The 24,869-nt window shown below is 45.3% G+C and overlaps 1 protein-coding gene across 3 annotated transcripts in view; it reads right to left on the minus strand.

Moving 5' to 3' along the window:
- LOC311241416 (uncharacterized protein) overlaps positions 1-20,128 on the minus strand; it is a 35,823-nt gene extending 15,695 nt beyond the window's left edge. The window contains exons 1-2 of one of the 3 annotated variants that reach the window (XR_014620537.1): positions 19,900-20,128; positions 18,890-18,969 (exon numbers count right to left, since the gene is read on the minus strand). Coding sequence is in view for 2 of the 3 variants with exons in the window: in XM_084330233.1 (XP_084186359.1) it covers positions 19,900-20,089 (190 nt within the window). In the remaining variant the exon portion in view is untranslated. Of the gene's footprint in view, positions 1-18,889; positions 18,970-19,699; positions 19,733-19,899 lie in introns of those variants that run through there. The other 2 variants (XM_084330234.1, XM_084330233.1) reach the window with 2 other exon arrangements.
- Positions 20,129-24,869: the final 4,741 nt, after the last annotated feature.

The raw sequence follows: 24,869 nt of genomic DNA on the forward strand, positions 1-24,869 counted from the left end.
ACTATTTTGGGACTTTCTATTTTATTTAGAAAGTTCTTAAATCAGAATGTCCCACCCAATACCCAGCTGTTAAAAACGGTTCAATACTCTATTTTATTAGTAGAGATACTTTTAGAACAATAGCCTGATGATATATTTTCCATGAGTTGAGTGGACTGGATGCATGACCGGAGCTGTGTGTGTGTGTGTGCGCGCAGTAGTGGTGCGCAGTGGGCGTGTCAACAGTGTCAGCTGAACTCGCACCAAACAAGGCATAGGGAAATAGTCAGACATCCCAGAATTATTTCATAATACAAAGTTTCTGAATGGATATTTGGATTAAACCAAGTTGTATACTATGCAGTGATGACCGGTCTTTCCCCGCGGAACACAAGTTACTTAACGTTACACGGGTCGCACTATGCATGCTTAGCTTGCTAACGTTAAGATAGGAGATAGCAGTGTAACTTAATGTTACACAGATCGCGCTATGCATGCTTTTTTCGAACGTTTCATTCTCTCCGCTATGATGAGCTCTGCTCTGCTTCAGCACGGACAGCACCTCTCAAGTACCCGTATGTGCATGTGTGAGTGTCAGTCGCGCGAGTGTGTAAGTAACAGCCCTGCTCCTCGGGCAGACGGAGAGAGACAGAGGGAGGGAGAGATATAGAAAACGGCCAACAAGATTAGTTCACAACGTTCAAATTCCTTGGAAAAAAAAGGAGTGAAATACGAATGAAAGGGTTGAAATCAGTACTAGCAAGGGTGCCCCCAAATATTTTTTTCTACTAGCACAGGCTATTTTTAGGGGCAATATGCTACGCCCTCGTAGCACTGTACAGCCCTGCGCAAAGCATGTTATATATTCATACTGGCCAATCGCGTCTCGCTCTGCCATTATGAGATGTCATCTCATGCACCTATTGTGCACGCGAAAAAGTTGCACATGCACGTCACTTGCACGTCACCACGCCTACTCCTGTGTGTGCCTACAAGCAGGGCTTGACATTAACACCCGCCACCCGCCAAATGTGGGTAGAATTAGGCTGTGGCGGGTAACTCCGTCATTCTACCGGCCACAGTGGCGGGTGACTTTTTTTCTATGAAAAAAAAACATTGTAGTCTACAAAAGGCATCGGCAATAATTAAGTAAATCCAGGTGATACTACATAAGTCACGCTTATTTTCTCCATTGATTCGGACAGAATCAATAAAGATCCTCACTGCAATTAGTTAGTTATCATAACCATCGGCAATCGCAGTGAGGATCTTTATTGATTAACGTTAGCTAGCTAGCACATTTTGCATAGAATAAACTCGGCTAACGTTAGCTTATATAGCTAGCGAACTATAATTCTAGTTAAAGCTAGCTAGCTAACGTTAATCAATAAAGATCCTCACTGCGATTGCCGATGGTTATGATAACTAACGTTACGTGCTACAGTAGCTCCTATATCAGTACTGTAGTCATGTCATTGATGCCAACATTTGTTGGACGAGCTATGCTAGCTCTCGTGACTAGTTTGTTGTTCTTCATTCCAGAAGGTTGCTTCCGGTAAACTAGCGCAACGTCACCACTGACAGCAGCGCTGTGCTCCAATAGGAAGGCATTCGCATGCATAAATGAATAAATTGTATTTTATTTTGTTATTCTTTTTTAAACAAACGCATATACAAACATGACAACACACGATAAGATATACAAGCATTAGTTGTCAGTGCACATCCAATGAAATCACATTTTAGTTAATTGTCTTATATAGGATATACCCCTAATACCTGTTATCTAAAAACCTACACACATATGCTCCAGCTCGAACCCCCCCCTCCCGGACCCCTCCTTGGATAGTACCTCCATTATCCCTCGCTCCTAACCAGACACTACCATTATAAGCTAGCTTTTATTCTCTCCACCACTTCTAACCACATTGACATTTTGGATTCATTGAGACCCAGAATTCTTGCTGTAGATATTTCTTGATAAATCACATCGAGATATGTAAGAAACCAAACTTTCCGGCAATTTTTTTCCGGTTGAAACCAGCGTGATGCGATCAGCTTTTTAGCTACTGTGATACCCGATAAAACCAATCTCTTTAGCTGTGGATTTACTGCAAACTCAAAAACATCATTCAATAGTAATACAGAGGGGTGTACAGGTATATTCCAAGATACGAGTTTTGATAATTGTTGGGTCACATCTTTCCAGAATGTCTTAACTGGTGGGCAGTCCCAATACATGTGCATAAATGTCCCTTCGTCCCCATTTGTACATTGGGAGCATTTGGAGTCTTGTTTAAGACCCATTCTGTTCAGTCTTATAGGAGTCAAGTATGTCCTGTGAATATAGTTAAGATTGATTTGTTGATGGTCCGGGTTCCTTGATGTAAGTCGGACATTTGCCCAGGCTCCTTGCCAATCAAAGTCACTTTCCAGGTCTGTTATATCCCTCCTCCAGGCAGAGTCTAGTTGGAGGGTTTCGTACGAGGACGTTAGTAATTGATGATAAAAATCTGAAACAAAACCTCTCGATGTCTCTCTTTCATAGAAGAATGTGGTATCTGTGGTGTTCAATTGGTATGTCTAATGGAACACTGTGAGACTTCAAACATAGCCGTAACTGTATGTAAAAAAGCCATGTGGACTTGGTGAGATTACATTTTTTGCATATTTCTCCATAACTACAAAAACCCTGTTTGTTAAAAACATCCCCTAATGAGTGTATGCCTTGCTCTTCCCATATAGGGAATCTTATAGGTCGTTTTTCAATTAAGAGTGCCTTGTTATTGAATAAGGGAGTATGATTGTGCCATTTATGTGGGTTAGGATATTTTTTTTGTGTTTCACGCCATATCCGGATCGCATGGGTAATTATGGGGCCAAATTTCCGTTCACAGTGCTTGATTGGTAGTTTAGTGTATGCTATGTCCTTCAGTCTATGTGGGGCTACTATGTTTTCTTCTAATTTTCTCCAGGATACTAATGCTTGGGGATCAAACCATGTTGTCAATGGTCTTAATGTGTACGCCTTAAAATAGTGGAAAAAATCTGGAAATGCCATGCCACAGTCTGCTTTATTTCTCTGTGCGGTGGATCTTTTTATACGTGGTGGTTTGTTATTCCAAGTAAATTTGTATGTGGAGGAGTGTAATCTTTTCCAGTAACCCTCTGGAGGGGGTAACGGTAGCATTGAACTGAAGAAGTTGATTCTAGGTAGTACATCCATCTTAACTATTGATATCCGTGCCTGTACTGAGTTTTTAAGTTTTGCCCACCTATCAAGGTCGTCTTTGATTTTGTTTTGGATTTTTGTGTAATTGTGCTTCACCGTTTGTCTTATGGTGGGGAATATTTCCACACCCAAGCATCTAAAATGTTTTACCATAGGTATCTCTCCTGGGAGGGTTATATCTTTTTTTGCAGGGGTGTTAAGTGGAAGGAAAGCCGACTTCGGCCAATTTATCTTAAATCCCGATAAATCACCAAAGTTCTCAATCAACTTGAGCAGATGAGGCAATGTGGTGTTGGGGTTTTGCATGAATAATATTACGTCGTCCGCATATAAACTAATTTTATGTTGTGTGCCCTTGATTACGATTGGTTCTATGGATTGGGATTGTCTTATATATTGTGCTAAAGGCTCTAATGATAGATCGAATAGTCCGGGACTAAGAGGGCAACCCTGTCTGGCTGAGCGTGATACCGGAAAGATTTTGGAGATGATTGTACCTGTTGTAATCATGGCCGATGGGTCTTTGTATAATACTTTAATCATCAATGAATCCTTTTCCTAACCCCATCCTTTCTAATACTGCCCATAGATACGACCATTCCAGCCTGTCAAAGGCTTTCATAGCATCCAGGGACAGCATCGCCTTAGGTATGGTGTCGTCCTTGTCGGCATCTAGTACGTGCAGTATTCGTCTTATGTTATCAGTGATCAGGCGGCCTCTTATGAAGCCAGTTTGGTCCGGATGAACTAAAGACGTCATATGCTTTTGTAATCTGATGGCTAATACCTTAGAGTACAGTTTGATATCGGTTCCGAGGAGGCTTAAAGGTCTATAACTACCGCACTCGTTGGGGTCTTTGTCTTTTTTAAGGAGGACTGTTATGAGTGCAATATTGTCATTCTTATGGAAGTTCCCCTCCTTGACTGAGTATAAGATCATATTTAGTAATAAGGGTCCAATTATGTCCCAACAAGAAAGGTACATTTCTGGTGGGATACCGTCTCTTCCAGGAGCCTTACCACTTTGCATTTCGGATATGGCCTTCTTGAGTTCCTCTAGTGTGATCGGTGTTTCTAACTGTTTAGCGTCATCCTCTGAAAGTTTAGGGAGAATAATTTGATTAAGATATGTGTCCATTTTGTTTTGATCGAAGGTCGTTTCTGATTTATATAAGTCGGAGTAGAATTCTTTGAATGTATCGTTTATTTTTACAGGGTCTGTTTCAAGTACTTGTTGTGCTCTAATGGTAGTTATATCTGCAAATTTTGCATTAATTCTTAATCGCATGGCTAATAGGTGACTAGGTTTAGAACCTTGGGAGTACTGCTGTTGTCTTGTGCTGCGTATTTGTATTTCCGATTGTTGTCTGTATATGGCATTGATCTCTATTTTTAGTACGTTAACTTGATTTTCTAGTCGAGTTGAGTTGTTGTATTTTAAAGAATTAAATAACGTTGAGTAAAGCGTTTCCAGCTCAGCCAGTTTTGTGCATTGATTCTTGCGCATTTTGAAGGAAAAGCTATCAGTGAAATCTTTGATCATTCCCTTTACCGACATCCATATTATTCTGGGGTCTTGCACCGAGTTTGCATTCTCCCGTAGGAATACTATAAGAGCTTCTTTGAGTTGTGTAATGAATTCCTTGTTATTAAGCAGCATCGAGTTAAATCGCCATCTTGGGGCTCGGGAAGATAGTATACCAAATGTTCCTTTTAGGAGTAAATAACAGTGATCTGATAGTGCGTTGGGTATCATTTCCACTTCATAATTATCAAATAGTCTCGGGATGCAAAGACATAATCTATTCTGGATAATGTGTTATGTCTCGCAGATCGACAAGAGTACTTTCGGGTCGTGGGATTAAGTGATCGCCATAAGTCATTTACACCTGTAATCTTCGACCAATCCTTTAATGCATTAGATGAATTATTTTGTTCGCTGGAAAAGGCGAGGTAAGATTTGTCCATCCTTGGATTCCAAATGGCATTAAAATCCGCACCTATTATAAATGAGTAATCGGGAATGTCTAACATTGCATTGGTTAGTGTAGTGAAGAAATCCTCTTCGTACAAATTTGTGGCGTATACCGCTACCAACTCTATTTTCCTGTTATTGTGTACAATCTTAGCTATAGTTATCCGACCTTCTACATCAGACCATACTCCAGGCCTGTACGCTGCGACGAGATCGTCGCAAATTGCCCCCTAATTTGGCCGGTGCGAATGAAAAATTATATCTACTCGCAAGCTTGCGAATAGTGATTTCACCCCTTCATTCGCATTTCACTACACTAACATTAGCCTACAACCAGGGCTGTACAGGCGACATAATGTTGCGGTTGTAATTTCATTAGACAGACCAGCGCGGACATTTAATAACATGCAATTTAATTGACACGAGCAATGGGCTAACGTTAGCTGGTGGTCCCGAGTGAAGCAGGGACGGCGGAGCTATAGGCTAACGTTAGCTGGTGGTCCCGAGTGAAGCAGGGACGGTGGAAAAGTGAGGAAAGGGGGTGGGTTATATTGACAAGTGACAACGCTTGACAACAGAAGTTTAAACATAACTTCATATTTATTAGTTATTCGTTTCTGTATATCATCCACTGTGACTTTCCATCTCCGTGTTAGACTCTTCCTGTTTACATTCGAGTGTGACGTCATCACCTACGGCAGCTTAGACGATCAAAACGCGAACCTAGAACAAAACCCGGGGGTTTTAAAGTAGCCAAACGTTACAGACAGTATAAATACTAACTGGATAGTTGATGATAAACATTTAATTTCATTATCTGAAATATTCTAAAATCATTAAGTCTGCTATAAGCCATTATCCCTTTGTGTGTAATTATTATTTTCTCACAGTAGTATATATATATATATATATATATATGTGTGTGTGTGTGTGTGTTTGGCTAAAGTGGATAGAAAACACAGTACTGTGCAAAAAAAGGGCACCCAAGAGTTTTTATATAAATAGTCTTAGATGTAAATAATTTTTTTTATTAGTGTGTCAGTAGACTACTCTTAGTACATTTTCATTAAATACTTTTTTAAAGCATCTTCATGGTTTAATAATGCAAACATATGTTGCAGGGACTTATTATAATCATCATATTGGCGTGACTGTATGCATCAAAGGGTTAAATCAAGCATTTTTAAGTGCTTTAGGAAATGTCAAAATATTGCGATATATATTGTGTATCGTGATATGGCCAAAAAATATCGCAATATCATTTAGAGGCCATATCGCCCAGCCCTACTATAATGGTAAAATAGTTATTTAAAAATGTGCCCCTAAAAAATATTCTTTGCCCCTAAATTTCTCATTTAGGGGCAAGTGTGCCCCTAGTGAAAAAGCTTAGCGTACAGCCCTGTACTCCCTTTAATTCAATATTCAACTTACGTTTAACGACTATGGCTACACAGGGCTGTAGGCTAAGCTTTTTCACTAGGGGCACACTTGCCCCTAAATTAGAAATTTAGGGGCAAAAAATATGTTTTAGGGGCACATTTTTAAATAACAATTTTACCATTATAGTGCAAAAAAATATGTTCCTCCTGCCTCATTACTGTGGTCCTTTTTATTTAACATTTAAGTGCTTTTGTTGTCAGGTTTGTATCTTTTATAATGAACCAACTAGGGCTGGGCGATATGGCCTAAATATGATATCACGATATTTTCTGACCTTTCGGCGATACACGATACACATCACGATGTTTTTCTTTTTTACCCCAAACAATTCATTATGAGGCTTACCAAGACAGTATGAGTTTGCAAGATAACATTAAAGACAAAATAAAATACCCATGCATTTAGCATTTTTATATTATATATTAGATTTAGATTATTGGATTATTAGATTATATATTGCATATATTTAGCAATGAGATATTATATGATTTAGATATGAAATATGATGAATTGAAAATGGGGGACCCTGATGTAAACAAGACAAAAGTCTTTCTCTGGTCTGCATCCCCTTAACAATTGTATGTATTGAGCTGTACTGTACCCATTCTGCAATATGTTAATAAAGTTTTAAATCAATCAATCAATCAATCAATCAATCAATCAATAGCATTTTAATGAAACTACTGTATATTTGTATGTCTCTAAATGTTTTGATGAATTGAAAATGGAGGACCCTTATGTAAAAAAGCCGAAAGTCTTTCTCTGGTCTTCATCCTCCTGTACTGTATTGTACCCATTATGCAATCTGTTAATAAAGTTCTCATTCATTCATTCTGATGGAAAACAGAATAATTTTGATTGACAGTAGAGTCTGCCAATTACGTCACAACGCTTGCACCCGCCCTGCTGTTCTTAGCACCAATCGGCAAGCGCATTAGTTTTTGACTTCCTGAATGCCCTGTGTGTGTTGACAACAACAAAGCTACATTAGCTCCCCGCGGCCCACGAGTAGGAGACCAGTGCTCTGCAGGATGACTAAATGAGGCATAATGATTTTACCTCAATGAATGTTATAATAAAAGCCTTTCCATACATCTGTCTGATTGAAAACGTTATATGAACAAGTAACGTGTGGACCAGATTGACGCGACACAAGGTTTACACAACAGCCCCCACCCCTTGTTTTATTGTATTTGTACCTGTACTACCTGCTGTCAGCTGTTTATCTCTCTCTGTGAGCTTGATTAGCTCACGTTAGCTAGCGTTAGCTCCGCGGCTAACCCTGAACTAAATCAATGACTAGGTTTTAAAGCATTTCGAGTAGTTTTCACTGCACATAGAAGCAGCCAAACAGCGGGAGAATTTCGGGAGCATATGGCCAAAACCCAGTTAGGAACCATCGATTCCCATCCCTACTACTAACTTTACTTTTCTTCATAGCTAAATCAGACAGTCAGCCAGTCTATCAGAGTGAGTGCTCAGTTGATTTTCCCCGCTGATCATACCTGAGTGCTCAGCGTCATCACACGCCTTGGATCATTTAGGAGTGAAATGCGAATGCAAGGCTTGAAATCCCTACTCGCAAGCCCGCCCCCAAATATTATTTACCAATCGCAACGGCCAATTAAAGGGGCAATTTGCGATGAGATCATCGCAGCGTACAGCCCTGCTACACCCCGAGTTCTCGTACCAATAGAAGAGTGACTAATATTATGATATGTGTTGTCCGTAGGCCTGCCACGATAACACATTTTGCTGGGCGATTAATTGCCACCGAAAATATCGCGATAAGCGATATTATTGCGACCGGTTAGATAATTTTTTTTTTGAGAAATTTATTTCCCAAAACTTTTATTTTGAAGCCCACCGCTCCGTCTTTTCCGGTGTTTTAGACTTTTATTTTGAAGCCCACCGACCGGACCGGAAGTATTGTTGTAATTATCAGGTACTTTTTTAGTCCCTGCTCTGTCGTGGTTCCAAGCGAGTGAGATGCATGCATCTTATTGGTAGAAGTGGTACCAGAAAAGTCACGTGAAACACTGCAGACCACTGATTGGTCAGAATAGAGACGCGTCGCTCGTTGGATAGTCTGAGGGAGTCTGAACCAAAACAGAACGCCGCATAGGATTTCATAATCATTATGTTTGCAGCAGGCACAAGTGCAATAAACAAAGGATACAGTCACTGTGTATTCTGCCTCATTTATTGATTAAACAAAACCGACATCAACACAATTTGCCACCGAGCGGAGAGTTTAGTCTCGCAAAAAGATCGCTGACTTGTTAAGGCTTGTTGTTAGGTTAGGTGCTAATGTTGTGCTAGCGTTTTAGCATGGCTATCGTACATAGCGTGATCAATATAACTCGCTATTGATTGTTTGTATGAGTAACGTTAATGCTAGTAGAATAGACACAATGAGGGGTAACGTTAGCCCCACGGAGCAGCCGTACTGTATTGTACCCATTCTGCAATCTGTTAAATAAAGTTTTCATTCATTAATTCATCCTGTGCTGTGCTCTGTAGTAAAGCCAGCGGCCCGCCTCCCAACACGGACAGTGACTGAGAAGGGGCACTGGTTCCGCCTCAAACAAACGCGCAAATACAGTAGCAATTAATCGCGCCCGTCAAAATCATTGCATTCATTTTAATTATCGCGGCAATTAATCGATTTATTGCTTATCGCGGCAGGCCTAGTTGTCCGCTAACTTATCTATGTCTTTCTCTAGAATGTGCGTTTCGCTTAGCAGAGCAATGTCCACCTGTTCTTTTTTCATCAGTGTGAGCACGCTTTTGCGTTTGAGTTGGTTATTTATTCCCCCGGTGTTCCAAATCATTATATTCAAACTAGCCATAATCTATACATGTTGTAGTGTAGTTTTTGGTAATGCTTCTGGAGTGCGAGGCAATAATAGATATACATCCAACTAATGAGGTCCCGTTGAGAGCCAAGCTTAAAAACATACATATATACAAATAAAAATCCCCTTCCCTCCCCTCCCACCGAGAGTCGTACAGGATTGTGTTCCATGAACACAACCTATGCGTATGACTCCCTCCCTTAAACCACCGGATATCCCAGAATGATCCAATTATCCTTAACATTCCTATGTATACCATAGGATCTAACACTCTAAATTCTACCATAAGTAGAATGTCAACTGTGGCTTGGCCACTTTCCCGTCAAATAAAAATTAAAATAAGATAAAACTAAAAATAAAGACCAAAAATAAGCTTAAATTATCATGCCCTAATCACTTACATTTTATATGAACTTGTGTAATTTATAATAACCCATGAATAATATGGAGGTATTGAACTGAAAAGAGAACCTCAATAAATCAGAGAAAACAGAAGAAAAATATACAAGTAAAAGGAAGAGAACATTAACTTAGATCTTAAAAGAGCTTTGCTATGCTTAAACATCTAAAGTATAAATTGGAGAAGTAGTGGAAATATTTCCAATTAATAAAAAGCCGTTTTTAAATACGTATATGCAGCATCTCCCCTGGCCAGGGGTGGGCGATGATCCGTTGTGAAGAATGTTATTCCAGCCGGCCGCTGCTGTGATGGTTCTGTGGTTCTGCAGCTAGATGCTGTTGGTTATTCCCCCGAAGGGCTTCTGGTAGTATGTCTGGCCACGTATTGCTGTTATTCCAGAATGTTCCCTATGTCAAAGAGTGTTTTAGATGTTCTAGATTATTCCAATATGTCGTTTTTACAGTGTTCGAATGTTCCAGTATGTTCTGGAGTGTTGTTAGAATTCCATACTCTTAAAATAAGGATCGCTTCAACGCCATGTTCATCTTCTCTGTATCAATATGTCCACTATAATAGAAGCCCAACGGGGAAAACATTCAATAACTCTGAGCTCGTAGGTCTCACTGTCCCAAATCATCGGTTCATTAAAGTTTATACTATATGGTGTCCATGCATAACAGAGATTAAAAGGCCATTTATACACTATCCTGCGTGTTGTGCTGCCATGTATTTGACTGCATCTTCAGGCGAGTTGAGGAAAACCCTTGCTCCTTGTTTATCGACGATGCGAAGTATTGCAGGGTATATTAATAGGGTTCTGTATTTCTCCAGATAGAGTTGAGACATCACCGTCTTGAACTTGGCTCGCAGGTCCACTACCTCACGACAATAATCTTCAAAACAGTGTATTGATATATCCTTGTATTTCAGATTGCCTTTCATCCTGCGAGTTTCACGAATAATCATTTCTTTTATTCTGACTTGGCGCAGGGTAACCAATATCACTCTGGGTCTGACGTTATTGTCACCGGATCGGGTCCCCAATCTGTAGCACTGCTCCACCTCGGGTACTTTAGGAAGGATCGCTGGTCCCAAGATTTTCTGTAATTCTGTCGCAAACTCTTCAGGGTGCTCGCAGCTCACCGACTCATCCAGACCGACTATACGAATATTCAGCTTGCGTCTTTGATATTCCATCTCGAATATTTTGGCTTTCTGTTCTTCAATGATTCGCTTAAGCTCCATCGTTATATCTTTGAGCTCCGTCTTGAGTTCGTTGTAGTTTCCCTTCATCTCAGCAGTTAGGTTAACGTTGATATCATCTACGTCTTTGTATATCCGAACGAAATTTTGTTGGTGGACTTCCATACCTGTTTCCAGTGTCTCGGTGCGTTTAATATGTGCTTCGGCGTCCACTCTTAGCGCTTCTATTTTGCATTCGATAGATTCTTTGATATCATCTACTTTTTGGGTTATTGTCTTCTCCATTTTTTTCATTTCCCGGATGATATATTCGGTGTCTGCGGAGGTATTTGTAGGGGTTGAACTTGAAGCGGCCACTATCACGTCTATATTCTCTGCTGTTTGCCGCACGTATCCTGCTTCCTTAGGCGGGTCCTCTGCGACTGATTTTGCACTCGCTTTGTCTCTCTTTGGTGACATCTCGATTCTTTTGGTCAATATAGTTAGTTGATAATCTCAGTTGATATATGCGTCAAGTTTTAAACGCATTGATGGTTTATAAATATGTTTTTAAAACGAAAAAAAAAATAACGGGTGAGCAGCTGTGTCACATGCGACTTACTCCATTCTATCGTTAAACCGGAAGTCCTTAAATGAATAAATTAAAAAGAAAGAAATACAGTTTTTTCCCCCAAACGCAGTATAGTATCATTTCGAACACTCTAGTACCACGGTACTATACTAATACTGGTATACCGTGCAACCCTACCCCACCCTCCGTTTTTGGGTATGGTACAGACCCTATTGTCAGGGTCCGCAGCATTGACAGCTCTGGCCGACGAGATCCAATCTCTGTTGGCGAAGCAGGCCATCGTCGTGGTCCCAAAAGAGCAGGGCTCTACAGTGCGACCATATTGCTCGCATATGCCCCTAAAAATATGTGTGTGCGAACCTGAAAAATCAATTACTCGCACGGCGTGCGACTGCAGATTACAGCCTCATTCGTTCTATTTTTTCTCCGCTGCGAGAATCGTTACAAAACTACAAGTCCCACAGTTCACAGCCGCATAAACGTTCCAATCACAGTAGAGTTTCCTGTGGTCACGCGACTGGAAACTGATCAGTCACTGTCTGAGTCAGACAATACAGCCATGTCGAAGCCCATTCATTTTTATTTTGCGCGAAAGATACCGGAGAATGAGAAGTCAGGCGAGGCAGGTCATGTTACAGAGGTGATAGTTAACGTTAACCAAGATACTGACACTAGCCAGCATGCTAGCGAAGTTGGCCAAGCTAGCGAGGCTACACCCACTGTAGCACCCAATGTAGCCACTGTAGCTAGCGAAGCTACACCCACTGGAGCCGGAGGGAAGACATACAAATTTAACGTGAATTGGCTAAACATTTTCCCATGGCTAGAGTTCGAAAACAATGTCATGTTTTGTAAATATTGCAAAGTAGGATCGATGCATTGCGATGCATTGTTACACCCCTACAACTGGCCCACTGTGTATGTGTGTACGTGTGTACAGCTAACTTGACTAGCGTTATCAACCGCATAGGTGGGCAATAGGGCAGAATCGACTGTCAATCAATGGTCTACCTGACACGCAAACTCATAAACAATGTTTCTGTACTGGAGGTGTACAGTATTTCAATAGGCAACCCTGAAAGTAGGGCTGGGCGATATGGCCAAAAACGTTATCGCGATAAAATTATAAAATTATTTTCATATAACTCGATATCGATAATTATCGTTGATATAATGTCCGTCAAGTTTAATTAACTTATTATGCCCGGCGCCGATGGACGGGCTATTAATAGACTTGTTTTTCTGCTGCGAATGTCTCGAGTTGATGTCGTCATCAGTCCGTGCACGTTAGCAGTTAGCCAGAGCGAGCAGTACTGTGTATCCCATGACAATGTACTAGTAAATATCCCTGAAATACTCTGTTCCGCCCCAATACATTGCAACGACGTCCACCGTATACCACACACTACTATAACCGTGGCATCAGAATTCACGCCACATACATACTCGGCACGTAAATATATAAAATAGCGCCGTGCAAGCTAATTATCCTAGCTAGCCAAACTATACCATTGCGCCGTGCAAGCTAATTATCCTAGCCACCCATGTATCCAAATGTCCTAAATATCCCTAAAATACTCTGTTCCGCCCCAATACATTGCAACGACGTCCACCGTATACCACACACTACTATAACCGTGGCATCAGAATTCACACCACACACATACTCGGCACGTAAATATATAAAATAGCGCCGTGCAAGCTAATTATCCTAGCTAGCCTTGAGTCCTAAACCAAAACAGTAGCGCATCTGGAGCTGTGGTGCGTAAGCACGTCATCACGTAACGTTGGTTGTTGTTAGTGAGTGTGTTGAGCCGAGGCTGAGCGGAGCCAAACTTGGAAAATCGATATATCGAAACTTTGCGACCACGTTTCATGTTTATTTCGAGGAAATAATTTATCGTTATCGTTTTATCGCCCAGCCCTACCTGAAAGGATTATTTTTCTAGAAGAGCAACACTAGCTCCCCCCTCTACTGATGGCCCTGGTTGTAAAGCCAGTGTCTCCTTTTTGTTCAATGTCACTGCCTTTCTTATTAGGCCTAGTTGTTGGCTACAACTTTGCCACAGTAGGCATTAATCACTTAATTAATAGTTCAAATGTCTGTGTCCCATTCCCGTTTGCACACGCAGATGATACACACACACGCACACAGTGGGCCAGTGACTTTGGTGGTATGTGCTATTGCACAGATGTGTGTCCCGTTCCCATTTGCACATGCACGCACAGTACAAATATACATTTACTAAAATAAAATAAAAAAAAAACTCTTGTTACTTGAAATATTTTCACTGTGCTCCTAAATATTTTTGGGTGCTCCTAAACTTCTTTGTGTGCTCCTAAATTTTTTCATTTAGGAGCACCTGTGCCCCTAGTGAAAAAGGTTAGCGTAGAGCCCTGAAGAGGACGCGATGTGTGGCGTTTACTCCCGGTATTTTCTGGTGCCCAAGAAATTGGGAGGTGTCAGACCTGTCCGCATTCAATCGGCTGATTGTGGCGAGACGGTTCAGAATGTTGACCGTCAAACACCTGCTAGGCACTGTCAGAGTGGGAGACTGGTTCACCTCCATAGACCTGAAGGATGCGTACTTTCACATCCCGATCTTCCCTCCTCACATGAAATTCCTTCGCTTCCTCTTTCAGGGCGTGGCGTACGAATACCAGAGGCTGCCGTTCGGCTACTCACTGGCCCCTCGCACATTCACCAAGTGCGTGGAGACCGCGCTGGGGCCTCTGCGTCGTCAGGGGATATGAATTCTATTCTACCTCTACGACATTCTGCTCCTCAGCCGGTCAGAGGAGATCGCCAGGTCTCATACCAGGCTGGTGGTGTAATTCCTCACCAGTCTAGGTTTTGCTGTAAACTGGGAGAAGAGTACTCCTTCCCAGTCAACAGGTGGAGTACTTGGGCTTGGTTCTAAGCTCAAGGCCCATGAGGGCAAGCCTCTCAGAGCGACGGCGAGAAGATATTCTCAACGCGCTCAGGAGGTTCCGTCCTGGCAGGACGGTTACGGCGCTGTCCGTGATGCGCCTGCTCGGTATGATGGCATCTGCTCAACCTGTGGTCCCTCTTGGCCTCCTCTTCATGAGGAGGATACAGCGGTGGTTTTTCAGTATGAAAATAGACCCGGTGAGTGGCAAGTGACTGAAGGTTCCTGTGTCAGTACTGGGGGATCTCGACCACTGGGGGAGGCCTGGTACCCTCACCAGCGGGATCTCCATGGGCAGCAGGTTATCACACGTCACAGTCTTCAATGACGCCTCCCTCACGAGATGGAGGGGGACGTGTCGGGCCAACGCAGTAGGGGGCAGCTGGCCGGACCATGCTGCCCGGTCTGCACTACATATCAATGTGTTGGAATTGAAGGCGGTCCTTCTGGTCCTCAAGCAGCTCGGCCACCTGGTGGTGGGCGAGCATGTTTTGGTCAGGACGGACAACACGACGACAGCGTCGTATATCAACAGACAGGGAGGAGTGCGCTCCCTCCGTCTGCACCGGACGGGGGTCGAGCTCTGGCTATGGGCGTCTGTCAATCTGCGCAGCCTGAGGGCTCTCCACATCCCTGGCAGGGAGAATGTGGGTGCAGATGTGATGTTGCGGGTGGTCCTCATCCCGACGAGTGGGGACTACACCCAGACATAGTCAGGCGGGTCTGGCCCCGATTCGGGGAGGCCACGGTGGACCGGTTTGCGAGCAGACAGTTCCACCAGTGCCCCTTGTGGTTCTCTGTCAGTCGGAAGGACAACCCCCCTCTGGGGGCGGATGTCTTCTCGATGTATCCGTGGCCGCCCGGGATTCTGTACGCGTTCCCCCCCATACACCTGATAGCTCAGCTGTTGGAGCAGGTACGTCGGGAGCGCAGGACTTTGATCCCGAGCGCGCTGGACCGGGGCACGGCTGTGTGGTTCCCGGTCCTGATCCAGCTCTTGGTAGCCCCGCCGTGGTCTGTTCCATGGTCGCCGCGGGCCCTCTCTCAGGCACGCGGAACGCTGTGTCTACCCCCTGTTCTGGGGCAGCCATTGAAGGTTTGGCTGCTGAAAGGGTGAATCTGGAGGGGATGGGTCTTAACCCTACTGTGGTTGACACCATCCGGAACGCGCACGCTCCGTCCACTACCGCGGTTTACGCAGGTAAGTGGCGTGCTTTTCGAGAGTGGTGTTAGGTTGGGGTAGGGGTGGACGGTATAAACGGTATACGGTATAAATTTGCTCTACGGTATGGATTTTGACTATACCTTGTAACCGGTAGAGCAGCTCTAAAATAGCAATGACGTCATGTAACCACAGTGCGACTATTTCACTCGCATTTGCCCCTAAAAATAGATAGAATTAGTCATAGATAATAGATATGTGCAAACTGGAAAAAGTTATTTAGGAGGCTTCGCGCAGTGGGCGTGTCAACACGCAATTGTCATTTCATAATAAACACATATCACCACGGCGCACAGCAAGTTTCAATTTCAGTTCCTGGCATTTTTAACCAGTGGAGAAAAGTAAGAGATTTCCCTATCGTTTTTCTTATATGAATTATTCTACGTTAATAAAACATACCTGGTGATCAACTACAGTTTGCTGTGAACATTATGATATGTGTAGTGTTCTGACGGCTGGGCAGCGGGAGCTGGATGCTGGATTTTGCGAGAAGCATGCAGCTGCAGAGCCGCAGAGCGGGGCCGCTGTGCCTGCACAGTGCAATACTCCAATTCAGCCATTGGCAATTCAGCCGTTGGGTGGGGGACGCTGTTGAGCGGGCCTGTGACCGGACCTGAAAGCGCCCCTGCTCTGCGGCTCTGCAGTTGCATACTATTGGGATTAGTTGGGAGCAGCACGGAGTCTCGACTCGGGACTTATTTTATTTGGAATATAATGACTGTATACGCAAAAGTAGCCTAGTTTTAAGTTAAAATATGATAAATCTACATGCCTTGAGGATGTCATTCTTTATATAGCATGCCTATCAGGCAAAAAAAAAATTCTAACGGAAACACTGATACCGTGATATATACCGTTACCGTCTATGCTTCAAATTATACCGTGATATAAATTTTAGACCATACCGTCCACCCCTAGGTTGGGGGCCTGGACCCGGTGTCCTGCCCCCTGGACTCTGTTATTTCCTTCCTCCAGTCTATCTTGAATAGGCTGTCGGCCTCAACAGTGAGGGTATACGCCACGCCGCGGCTATATCCTCTTGTCACGTGGGTTTTAAGGGCGGTACGGTGTTCGCCCACCCTCTCGTAAAACGTTTCCTGCTTGGCGCTCGGCGTCTCAAGCCTGTGGAACATTCTCTGTCTCCGAGTTGGGACCTCCAACTGGTCCTGGGCCGGTTGTCGGAGGCCCTGTTTGAGCCTCTTGAGCAGGCGCCATTGGATCGGCTGTCCTTTAAGAACGCGTTCCTTTTGGCCATCACCTCCGCTAAGCGCGTGGGTGAGCTGTGTGCTCTCTCGGTGCGGCCTGAGTGCCTGTCTATTCGGGCCGATAGCGGTGCGACCAGGGACCGAAACTAGAGAGCGCCACCCGCCATTTGCGCTCAGTTTTTTACGTTTGGCGCCTCCCACTGAGAGGTCTGACCGCCGTGTGGCGGGCAATCAAATAGTCATGTGAAAACCGAAAATCATGATCCAATTCTTTAGCGGAGTTCTCACTCGCTGTCTCAGCACAGACATGCAGCGCACCGCGCACTGCTGCTGCTGCTGCTGCTATACTCCCCACCTGTTTCTGTATGCCTGCATGTAAACAGAGGCTATTGCCTCCGACAGTCACCGCGCACTGCTGCTACCCCTCCCCACCTGTTTCTGTATGCCTGCATGTAAACAGAGGCTATTGCCTCCGACAGTCACCGCGCACTGCTGCTGCTGCTGCTGCTACCCCTCCCCACCTGTTTCTGTATGCCTGCATGTAAACAGAGGCTATTGCCTCCGACAGTCACCGTGACATTAGTCTAGTCAGTGTGGGACCTTCGTGAGATAACGTTAGCTACCGTTACAAAATGACCCAGTCAACTATTCACTTAGTTTAATACATGAGGCATTGTGTAACGTTATCCAGCCGGCTAGCTACGGATAGCTCCCGACATCAAAAACTGCTCCAGCAATAGTCCAGTGCATAATACCTCCGTTGGCTAGGTAGCTCACTAGTCACTACGAAATGTCGCAGTAAACTAAATAGTTCACTGAGGCGTTGTCCGAACGCCATCCAGCAGTAGCTACAGAAAGCTCCTGACATCAATGTCCTACAACAACAACATGCGTATTCGAGTCCCTGGCTTACATCGCATGAGTGAGGGCTGCTGAATAGGGTCCAGGTGCAGCGCAGGAGAATCCTTTTGCATGCTGAATGTAGCGTTTAGGGTCCAGCTGCAGCGCCGGAGAATCCTTGCTGGAGCTGGAGGCCACTCGAGTATACACACAGACAGTGGAGCTGTTTGCAGACAGCGAGGTGGCGATGTCTCGCAGATAACACAATCACAAGTATGATTATATAATATATATATTTTATTAAAAAAAAATTATATAAAATAATAATAAAAAAAAAATGTTATCAAAAAAAAGTTGGCAGGTAAGAAATATGCTTGGCGGGTAGATTCTTCCCATCTACCCGCCACTGGCCGGTGAGTCAAAAAGTTAATTTCGCTCCATGGGTGCGACTCTGAGGCCTAATCCGGTCTTTGTGCCAAATAATATCCGGAGCTCTTTTCTCTCCAGGGATATTGTGGTTCAGGCGTTTCATCCGCCTCCTCACGCTAGTGAGTTGGAGGCGAGCCTTCACCTGTCGTGTCCTGTCCGTGCACTGGGGGCTTACCTCAGTCGGACACAGGATCTCAGGGCTTCCGATCAACTGTTTGTTTGTTTGTTACGGTGGCCCTCGCGCGGGTAAGGCGCTGTCACATTGGTTGTGCGAGGGCATTGCCCTTTGCTACACGTTGGCTGGACAGGTCCTCCCCGGGGGCGTCAGGGCGCACTCCACTCGTGGAGTGTCGGCCTCTGCTGCCCTGTTAGGAGGGGTAGAGCCATATGAAATCCGCGTTCACGGACGGAATCGCGGAATTAACCAATACAAATGGAATCAACTGCAAAACGTGGAATATTGCAGAATTTGGCCTAATCTGGACTGAAATTCCGTTTTTGGGTGGAACAATATGGGTCTAACACAGCTTTACGATGGGGTCTGGAAGCTCGGAGTTGCTAATAAACAGTTTAAAACATTGTTAGGAAAAAAAGTTGGTACTCACAACATCTGGCAAGATGGCGTCTTCTTCTTCTGCAACTTCTTTTGTCGCATGCCTGGTGCGTCCAGCAATCACTGCGCTCCCTATCCCAAAAAAAGTTGCAGAAGAAGAAGACGCCATCTTGCCAGAGTTCGTTGTGAGCATAGATATCTATGTTGTGACTGAGTACCACCTTTTTTCCTAACAATGTTTTAAACTGTTTATTAGCAACTCCGAGCTTCCAGACCCCATCGTAAAGCTGTGTTAAACCCATATTGTACGCTGGGTATCTTTGAAATTCACATCAGATATATTTTTGACACACTCCGAGCCCCCCGATCACGCTTGGTTGGTATTTTCTGAAGTGGTGGCGGCACATAAATAAGTGACTGCGGTCACAAAAGCCCCAGGCTTGCAAACCGCAGTCACGAAAGGGGCTAGATTACAACTGAGCTCAACATTATATTAGAACACAACAGGTGCCTGTTGTATAGGTCCACAGCGGAATGTATGGTATTCCTGCATAGGCAGTGGCACACAGTCATATATTCAATTCACATAGAATTAGTTTTAACACAGTAGATAAGTACATTGTAGGCACTGCACTGTTTAAGTCATTTACAATATGGAATTATAGATGGATTGATAGATAGGTAGATTATATATACTGTAGAGATACTTTCATAAATAGTCTTATATTAGCATACAACTTGCAATATTCTAACAATGTCATACATGTTATGATGAATTGAAAATGGGGGACCCTGATGTAAACAAGACGAACGTCTTTCTCTGGTCTGCATCCCCTTAACAATTGTGTGTATTGAGCCGTACTGTATTGTACCCATTCTGCAATCTGTTAATGCAATTTTCAATCAATCGGTCATGTGGCTCCATCGGCAAAGAAGCAGCTCCAGTCTTTATGCCTGATAAATGATGACATCACAAGTTTAACATAATCTGCTCCGTTCCACCATTCCTGGACGCACTCAGTTACTTTTAAACCCTCCGTAAAACTGATTGAAAACACAAACCTGCTCGTAACTTTATCTTGGGTTTCAGAAGGAGATCCAGCAGTTTGTTTTGACGCTCAATCTCCCATTTTGATCGGGAGTCTTTCTCCTCATAAACTGTAATCATATTTTCAACTATTCCAAATATATCATCAACAGCTGTTATCAGTCGCTCTTTAAGAAGAGCCTTCACTTGTTCTATTTCGGACATTTCTAAAGGTGAGATTAAAACACAGTTATATTCCTTCCACGAGGCTCTAGCTAGCTAACCGCCTAGAGTAGAGCTACGGAAGTAAACAATGACGATCTTCTTCTTCTTTGGAGTTTCTCAGCGGTTGGCATCCATAGTTGTTGCATTACCGCCATCTACTGGAGACTGTAACAATATAATATTTTGATAAAACGGAGAAAAATAATCCTGTGTCTCTCTACTACCTAACAAAACCAAAGAGAAACTAAACAAAAGGTGTACTCATATGTTTACTGGCTCTTCACAAAACTCCAAATTGCACTTTACCCTTTTTCTTATTCTCTGCATTGCTTTTATTCTGTCTATGTTATGTTAATTGTATGTCTCTACAGCTGTGAAGCTCTGCATTGTAGTGGAAGTGATACAAAGGACCACTGGGAATCTGACTTCTCTTCATCCTGTTCAAAACTCAATTACACTCACTGACTAATCTGCTCTCTCTGTCCATCATTGTATCGTGGAGGACAAAAAAATGCACAGGAGAACAAATAACACCTTTCACTGCAGCCTGACCTCGCTTAAAATATGTAAATAAAGTACTTATCGACATAGCCTCGACCAAACCTTAACACTAACCGTAACCACACTGTTACCTTAAACTAACCATAACCTTAACCCTAATCACAGTTACCTTTAACTAACCATAACCATAACCCCAGCCATAACATACGGTTATCCTATAACCATAGTTATGAGTATAGTGAGCGCTCTGCTCTCTTGGAACTATCCCTTTATCCAATCTAATAATGAATAATTTTTCTCCGCATGTACACACCCACATGCCTGGCCACACCCACAACCGCTCCTCTACATAAGCGGGGTCGTGGCCACACCAACAGCTCCTTCCCAAGTCTTTCACCACCGAAGGCGAAGACCACGGGGTCCTCAGTGAGTCAGAGCAGAGCGCTCGCTATACCCATATAACTATGGTTATAGGATAACCGTATGTTATATTATCGTATAGCTTACGCTCTGCTCTCTTGGAACACAGGAGCTGAGCAGAGCAGAAGCTCGACAGATGTACCCGCTGAGGCCCCCCACAACCATCAGAACCGGGGAGGACCCGAGCCCCCGGACCCCCCTAGAGGGGGACAGGAGGGAATCGGATCCGACTGTGCGAAGAGGGTTTAGCACCTCAAACGCACAGGGTGAGCAGATCGTGGGACTTACCTTCACACAGAAGGACTCGCGACCACTCAGGCACGCATCCCACATGCCACCAGGGAACGAACGGGAAGCAAAACACCCCCGTCACAGCCCCCAACATCACAGGGTCAAAGGTCAAGAACCCAACCCCATGGCAAGGCCGTAGCAGCGGAGCGTGGAGAAGGACCCAGCCCCAGGAACAGCCTGAGGGCCAGGACCCCCCGAAAAAAGGGGGCCCGGTGAGGCTAACGATGCCGTAGCATCGAGACCCCACCAGACAGTCACTGGTGACACCACCCCCCCACATCGCCAGCGTATCGGACAGGGCCCAATCCAAGAGCAGGCCCTTCCCCCCTATGGCACGCCGCCCTGAAGCACTCCACAGAGGCTACACCCCCACAATAAGATAAGATAAGATATTCCTTTATTGATCCCCTCTGGGAAATTCAGGCATCATAGCAGCATGGGGGAAGGTGGGGGGGGGGGGGGGGGTACAGGTAGTAAAAACAACACAAGCAGTGTAAACAATAGGTCAATATACTTTACTATCTAACTAGCTGAAAAATATATTCACAGTATTCACAGTGTCACATAAGGTGCAGTATGCATAAGGTAGTGTTATAATTTACTATCTACTGAAATATACATTATTCAAAGTATCACAGTATCCACTGAAATATACATTATTCACAGTATCACAGTATCCACATAAGGTGCAGTATGCCTAAGGTAGTGTTATTGTCCTCCTTGGGTTCCTATTAGTCCCAGGTCAATGTCTGGCAGCAGTCGCTGCCCCCTGTTGTGGAGCCTGGAGGCCGCTAGTCGCTGCCCACTGTTGTGGAGCCTGATGGCCGCTGGTATGAAGGACTGTCCGAGGCGGGTAGTTGAGTGTCGGGGGGGTATGAGTCTGTGGCTGAACGAGCTTCTCATCTTGACTAGCTCGTCGTAGAGGGGGTGGTAGGGGTTCTCCATGATGGCAGCCAGCTTCCTTCTCATCCCCCTCTCTGCCATCACCTCTAGTCTAGGTAGCTCGACTCCCACCACGGAGCTAGCCTTCCTCACCAGCTTGTTGAGCTTGTTGGTGTCCCTTGAGTTGATGTAGCCTCCCCAGCATGCCACAGCATAGAAGAGGACGCTGGCCACTACAGACTGGTAAAATTACTGCAGCAGTCTATTACACACGTTGAAGGACCTGAGTCTCCTCAGGAAGAACAGCCTGCTCTGTCCCTTCCTGTAGAGGGCCTCTGTGTTATCCGACCAGTCCAGTTTATTGTTCAGGTGTACCCCAAGGAACTTATATGAGTCCACCACCTCCACCTCCACCCCTCGGATGGTGATGGGAATTGGGGGGGGCCTCTTCTTGCCCCTCCGGAAGTCCACCACCAGCTCCTTGGTCTTACTGGTGTTGAGTTGGAGGTGGTTGCTGTCGCTCCACCCCACAAAGCTCTCCACCAGGGCTCTGTACTCCTCCTCATCATCGTCGGTGATGTAGCTTACGATGGAGGAGTCGTCTGAGAACTTCTGCAGGTGGCACCCGCTTGAGTTGCGGCAGAAGTCTGAGGTATAGAGGGTGAAGAGGAAGGGTGACAGCACAGTTCCTTGGGGCGCGCCGGTGTTGCTCACCAGTACGTCAGACTGACTGTCCTTTAGTCTGACGTACTGCGGTCTCTCAGTGAGGTAGTCCTTGATCCAGGCCACCAAGGACTTTGTGCTTTTCCGGGGGGGAAATGCAGAGGTTGATCCCTCAATCCAATACTGTGGGGCCAGTCGGCGCACCGGGAAGACAACCCCCAAAGAGGTTGATCCCTCAATCCAGGCAACAGGCCCCAAGAGCATAACTCGACCTGTGCCCGGAGCACTGTGGACTAGACAGGCGCCTAAGGGGTCTACTGTGAAACAGCACCCCGGCGGAAGGGGCGTTCGGTATGCTGTGCACCATGTCGCAACCTCCACAAACCCGACCCCTCAGAGAGGTCTAAGAGAAGGCTGACACGATTGGCAGACGTCATGAAAGATGCGGGGGCACACTCGCAGGCAGACGGGGTCAAGCCCGGCCTCAACCCGAGAGTCGACTCTGCTACCAACACACCGGGGAATCAACCACCCCCCTATGTTTAGTTTAACAGGAGGCGGTTGTTCCCTTAACCCCCCAAGAAAAAACTCAGAAACATAACTGCGCGTATACACCGGCTATACAGGCAGTACAAGTGTTTCAGTTTTCAAAGGGGTTAACCCAGGCCAACAGGTCAACGAGAACGAGTTCGGACCTGGGCCCGGCGGACCGGGACGTACACAGGGATGCCAGAGGGGTTCATTAGAAAACCTCCTCGACAGCCCCCTCCCAGCCCTGCCCAGCAGGGGAAGGGAGGGGCAAAAACGAATGGAGAAGGACCAGTCCCCTTAGCACAGCGCAAAGCACAACACAATATGGACCAAGCACACACTGTGAAGGACAACTCGTAGTGACATACCTATGACACACACATCCATAACATCAATCCCTGCGACGCCCTGGCTGACCTGGCATTTCCCCCCCGGAAAAGCACAAAGTCCTTCAGGGTACCAGAACAGCAGATCTGCGCACCGGCGGACAACGTGTTAACTGACCTGGTCCGGCGCGACCAGAACCAGTCCTGTGTCCTAGTCATGCCGCCATCCCCAGTCCTAAGAGGGGGGTAGGTACGCGTGTCGATCCAAAACATCACAGAGAGCGCCACCAAGACGGTCAGAACGTGAATGCACCATACACGGTGGCCCACCCCATGGGCGTGAGATCCCTCCGCCAATGCTTTGATCTACTCCATTATCTCCCCCTGCTGTGAACATGGCTCTGCATTATGTCCTGGAACACCTGGACACTGCAGGGACCTATGCCAGGATTCTGTTGGTGGACTTCAGCTCGGCCTTCAACACCATACTCCTGCACATCCTGGAGCACCAGATGTCCCTGCTGCAGGTGCCGGACTCTAACTGCAGGTGGATCACGGACTTCCTGACTAACAGGTCACAGCGGGTGAAGTTGGAAATCAACATCTCCGATCCCAAGTCCATCAGCACTGGCTCCCCACAGGGCTGTGTTCTGTCCCCACTACTATTCTCCCTGTACACCAACAGCTGCGTCTCTCCGCACCCCTCGGTCAAACTCCTGAAGTTTGCGGACGACACCACCCTGGTGGGTCTCATATCCAGGGGGGACGAGTCCGCCTACAGGAGGGAGATCGAGAGGCTGCTGAGCTGGTGCAGCTGCAACAACCTGGACCTCAACGCCCAGAAAACAGTGGAGATGGTAGTGGACTTCAGGCGGAAGGCAGCCTCCCCCACCCCGATCATTCTGGGAGGCACCCCGGTGGCCTCTGTGGAGTCCTGCCGCTTCCTCGGCATGACACTCTCCCGGGACCTAAAATGGGAGCTGAACACCATCGCTCTCAATAAAAAGGCCCGGAAGAGGATGTACTTCCTACGTCAGCTGAGGAAGTTCAGGCTGCCGAGGACCATGATGGTCCAGTTTTACACCGCCATCATCCACTCCATCCTCACCCTCTCCATCATCACCTGGTTCCCTGCAGCCACGGTCAGAGACAAGGCCAAGCTGCAG

The sequence above is a fragment of the Notolepis coatsorum genome, assembly GCF_963971535.1.
Source record: "Notolepis coatsorum genome assembly, chromosome: 15".
NCBI lineage: Eukaryota > Metazoa > Chordata > Actinopteri > Aulopiformes > Paralepididae > Notolepis > Notolepis coatsorum.